This window comes from Sapajus apella, unplaced genomic scaffold (assembly GCF_009761245.1).
Source record: "Sapajus apella isolate SASKATOON/1434 unplaced genomic scaffold, GSC_monkey_1.0 scaffold15, whole genome shotgun sequence".
In the NCBI taxonomy this organism is placed as follows: domain Eukaryota; kingdom Metazoa; phylum Chordata; class Mammalia; order Primates; family Cebidae; genus Sapajus; species Sapajus apella.
In genome coordinates, this window is record NW_022436955.1 from 2,467,955 (window position 1) to 2,473,138 (window position 5,184).

The window sequence follows — 5,184 nt, forward strand, 5'->3', positions numbered from 1 at the left end:
TCAAGTGATTCTTCTGCCTCAGCCTCCCAAGTAGCTTGGATTACAGGTGCCAGCCGCTATAGCCAGCTAATTTTTGTATTTTTAGTAGAGGCAGGTTTCTTCATATTAGGCTGGTCTCGAACTGCTGACCTCAGGTGATCTGCCCACCTCTGCCCCCTAAAGTGCTGGGATTACAGGCGTGAGCCACCATTCCCAGCCAAGACATTGCTTTAACTCTTATCATTCCTTCTTTAAAGGCAGTGTGTTCCTCACTCCCATTGACAGCTGTTTTTAAGATTTTCTCTGTCTTCAGTTTTCCACAATTCGGGTACTATATGCCTAGTTGTGATTTTATTACTATTTATTCTATTAATATTGTTATTTATAATGTTCCTTGAATCTGTGGTTTGGTATCTTTTTTTAATTTTGGATAATGTATAGCTGTTATCTCTTCAGACATTTATTTTGCCTCAGTCTGTCCCTCCTCCCCATCAAGTTACATGCATGCTGAGCTTTTTCTTCTTTTTACACCTTACTTCATGCAGCTCTTAGGCTCTTCTGTTTTTTCTCTAGATGCTTTAGTCTGAATATTTTCTACTGACCTTTTCTCCCATTCACAGTCCTCTCTTCATCCATATCCAATCCAGTAAACATGTTAAATTTTATTTAATCTATTGACTCCTTAGGTTGAATTATCAAATTTTTCAGTTCAGGAATTTCCATTTCATTTTTAAATTTATTTTAAAGTCGGCGCCTAATTCTCCTGATATTCGGTGTCAAATACTGGGCTTACTTCTGTCCCTTCTTTCTCAGCCCTTAGGCCCTCATGTCCTGGTGGTGTTGGCAACCTTGAACTCAATATTGGTCTGTCTCATCCTGTGCAGTTTGCCAAAGGCTCTGCTTCCACACCCACAAAGCTGCTCCCATCTTTTTGCAACAGTTCTCCCTTGCCAGAGTTTTTGGCTTTTACTGCTTCATTCAGTCCATTTGTTTGCCTTTGGTTTTTTGGAGATTTATTACTCTTAATTTCTGGTCTGTCATGACCACCTCATCTTGTTTTCTAATTCTATTAAGGCTTTAAAAAATAGAGAGACACGGGCTCTGTCATCTCTGAGACTATGAAGTGGGATGGGAAGGGGCTGCCACCCAAGCTCAGGTTGATCCTATTTTTCTTTCTGAGCCCTGGCACCCAGTATGGTGCTTAGTGCATAGCAGGCACTGAGCAAGTGGATATTTGGAATAAATATTGAATATTCAAAGAAAAAAGAAATGTTTACTATGGCTCTGAAGTGTTTGTAGTTGGACAGTTTTTATTTGTGTTAGAGAACTCTCCCTTATCCTACATTTTTGTTCTCCACCATGTTTTTGTTATATAAATCCATTTTTTTTCGGCAGGCGTGGTGGCTCACACCTGTAATCCCAGCACTTTGGGAGGCCAAGGTGGGCAGATCACCTGAGGTCAGGAGTTTGAGACCAGCCTGACCAACATGGAGAAACCCCATCTCTACTTAAAAAAAAAAAAAAACTTAGCCAGGCGTGGTGGCACAACCCTGTAATCCCAGCTACTCGGGAGGCTGAGGCAGGAGAATTGCTTGAACCTGGAGGCAGAAGTGGCAGTGAGCCAAGATCGCGCCATTGCACTCCAGCTTGAGTGACAGAGCAAAACTCCGTCTCTAAATAAATAAATAAATCCATTTTCTCTGTCCATTCCATCGTCACATAAAACTTCAGCCCACGCTCTTCATTTCTTCAAGTCACACCAGCTCTTCTGTGCTTGACAGCCACTCCACCAAAGAGAAAAGGCAGTATTCTCAGGCGATGTATATTTCCTTTTCATCACACACATTTACTATGCTACTTATCTGTTGAAAATTTACCTTCGTGCATGCTGCAGGGTTCCAAGCTTGAACTCCCCTTGTGGCTGGCAAAAGGACTTTTTGACAACAAGCGACGGATCCTTTCTGTGGAACTCCCCAAGATCTACCAGGAGGGCTGGAGGACCGTGTTCAGTGCAGATGCCAATGTGGTAGACCTCCACAAAATGGGGCCCCACTTCTATGGGTTTGGCTCCCAACTCCTGCATTTTGACAGTCCTGAGAATGCAGACATTTCCCAGTCTCTGCTGCAGGCAAGTAATGGGTGGGAAAACCTGTGGTGCTGCACTTGTCTTAGGAGCCAGCCTCAGAGACTGCTTTTACCAGGACGGTGTATGGCTTATAAATGTAGTTTGTTATTATTCCAAGTCAGCCTACAGTTACACTGCCTGCCCGTTATCTATTTTATTATACACACACACACACACACACACACACACACGCTTTTTTAATATGACCTGTCTGCTACTCTTCATATTTGCTTGCTACAAGTTGAGGCCAGCAAGAACTCTAAGAAATAAGAAAAGGGTGATCATGGCCAGGTGTGGTGGCTCACACCTGTAATCCCAGCACTCTGGGAGGCCAAGACGAGAGAATCATTGAGCCCAGGAGTTCAAGATCAGCCTGGGCAATAGAGTGGGACCCCATCTCTATTAAAAAGAAAAAAAGAGAAAAAAGGGCGATGGTGCATTACAGGTGACAGGCACTTAGATCCACAGTCCCAGGCCTGGCCTGAGGGTTCCTGTTGGAAATACAAGAGTTATTGAGTTACTTGTTTCCTTCATTCGTCCTGGGGTTAGGGCTTGGCCCTGCCATGACCTAACAATATGACTTGGTCAAGCTACTTGACCTCTCTAGGCATCAGTTCTTCACCTGTAAGGACTGATGGAGATGATAATAGTGCCAAAATTACAGAGTTGTGGTAAAACTGTGTTGCACTGTGTAATAAACAATAACTCATATTGTTATTACTTTTTCAGGACAAAACAATGTTATACATTCTGTTCTCATCTTTTATGGTATAACCTTATTTTAATTTTTCATAATTATTTTGTATGCTATTACTGTTAGAAGAAGCTATCCTTTCTACCTCCTGGGACAGAAGCATTTGCTACTAATAACAACAATAGGTGATGCTTCTCAAGGAGCCTACTGTGTGCTAGCCATCGGCTAGGTGCATTACATGTATTTACTGGTTTTCTTAACAACTTACTGGATTTTCATAACAATCCACTTCACAGATGAGGAAATTGAGGCTTGGCAATATGCAATAACTTCCTTGAGTGCTAGAGGGAATTGAGACCTCCTTCTGAGTCCTACACATCATTTTTCTTTTCTTGCCATTTAATTCTTCTGAGATTAAAATGGATATGACTTTGTGGGGTGTGAGTGACCCTGACCTCTCTTACTCCCTTGTTTTCCAGACTTTTATCGGACGTTTTCGCCGCATCATGGACTCCTCCCAGAATGCTTACAATGAAGACACTTCAGTGTTGGTAGCCAGGCTAGACGAGATGGAGAGGGGCTTATTTCAAACAGGGCAGAAAGGACTGAATGACTTTCAGTGCTGGGAGAAGGGGCAGGCTTCTCAGATCACAGCTTCCAACCTCGTTCAGAATTATAAGAAGAGAAAATTCACTGATTTGGAAGACTGAAGGCCAGAGCACAGATGGCTCCTTGTAGACGTATCCCTCCCTGTGTTCTTGATAGGAGCTGGTTGACCTTGTACAGAAGCAGAATCCTGTCCCATTTCATGGCTTATTTCCTGTGGCCATAGGGAATTGTAAGGAACTGGACATGCTGGAGGATGTGGATATCCCTGCCTCTATCAGTCTTCCAGGACCGTCCCACTCTGCTGACCCACAGCCCAGGCCCTTTAACCCAAAAGCCCACAGCCAAGGAGAAATCAAAGTCCTTCCTAATTAAGGATCACTGCCATATAACATATCACAGTAGAGTTGCAACCGGGATCCCTTGTGTCTAGGAGTTTGGACAGCTTCAGAGGTACAGTTTCACTAGCCACAAAGCACAGGTACAAATTGGGTCATCTTTGCCTGTTTTTAAAATGTTCTCTTATCTTATTTGCCTCATCTTCCTCATGGTTGTACAGAGGATAGCACCCCACCATGCTGGCCTGACTTGTAAATATCTATTGCTGCCTGCCTGCAGGGAGTTACCCCAGTTTCCAGAAACAGTCAGCAAGATAAAGGAGGAAAAGGGAAAGGCAGATGAATGGTGTGGCTTTTACTGAAGCAAAGACGTTGGCCTCATATTTATTCTCTACTTAGAGCTTAATGAACTGGAATCTGCATAGCTCAGCAGTCAACCCAGAAGGGAAATGGTTAAACTGGGCTTGGTTTTGCCTCTGAGAGCCTAAGAACACCTGCACACTTACTCCACTCCCTGTCTAGAAAAGCTGTCAGGGAGTCGTTTGGAATTGCAAAGTAGTTATTAAGGAGTGTTCACCATCCTGCATTACATCCCGAAGTCAAGACTTGATAGCTGACTATGAAAGGCCCTGTATTCAAAACCTGACATTGCAAATGTAAGTGGGCAAGGAGCCTCCACTGCGCTATTTTTACTTCTACAGTAAATATTGCAACATTATTGCATAGAAGATCCCTGACCATTTGCTAAGATCCTTATTAAGCAAGCACAAATCTCTTTTCCTGGACATCAAGGATGCAGCCTCAGGTTGAGAAAGAAACAGCGTTCCCTGGGCCGGTGAGACTGTTCGCAGGCATCAGTGCTTCCCCTCTGACACCCCACAACTAGCAAAAATTGCCTTTGTCATTGGGAATTATAAAGGGATTTGGGTATCCAGATTGTGCAGATGCAAACTTAGATTGTCAATGCAAACTTAGAACTACAGAAATGCTTTTAAAATACCTGTTTTAAGTTGGAATTGATATTTTTATAATTTGATTTTAGTGCTAAATAAATGATTCGCTTTGCACATGAATATGTTCTGTATAAGTACTCTTTCTGTCGCTCTGGTATTACAGATCATCAGCAAAGCTATCAGAATTTTGCCTTTGATCGTATTTGACCGTAATGCACAAATCCATGTTTTAGCAGCTGCTCTTTTGCTTGTGTGGTACACATAAATAGGAGGTACATTCTCTGTAGGAGTGTGCTGTGTCCTAGGAAGATGAGATTTCCATTACTACCGCAGCATTTATATATAGCCAGGGCCCCAGAAACCATTCATGGAGCGAGAGAAGCATATTATTTAACTTTTGGCATCCTTCTTTTCACACATAGCTTTTTATTTAAAGTCAACCCTAAGTCTGCTGCCGTTTTTTCCTACTTCCTAAAAAAACAAAAAGAA

General features: G+C 42.6%; 1 protein-coding gene across 1 annotated transcript in view; it reads left to right on the forward strand.

Annotated features, from left to right (window-relative positions):
- GINS3 (GINS complex subunit 3) overlaps positions 1–4,930 on the forward strand; it is an 11,327-nt gene extending 6,397 nt beyond the window's left edge. The window contains exons 2-3 of the mRNA XM_032284063.1: positions 1,874–2,107; positions 3,278–4,930. Coding sequence (XP_032139954.1) covers positions 1,874–2,107; positions 3,278–3,508 — 465 coding nt within the window. The 3' untranslated portion in view covers positions 3,509–4,930. The remainder of the gene's footprint in view (positions 1–1,873; positions 2,108–3,277) is intronic.
- Positions 4,931–5,184: the final 254 nt, after the last annotated feature.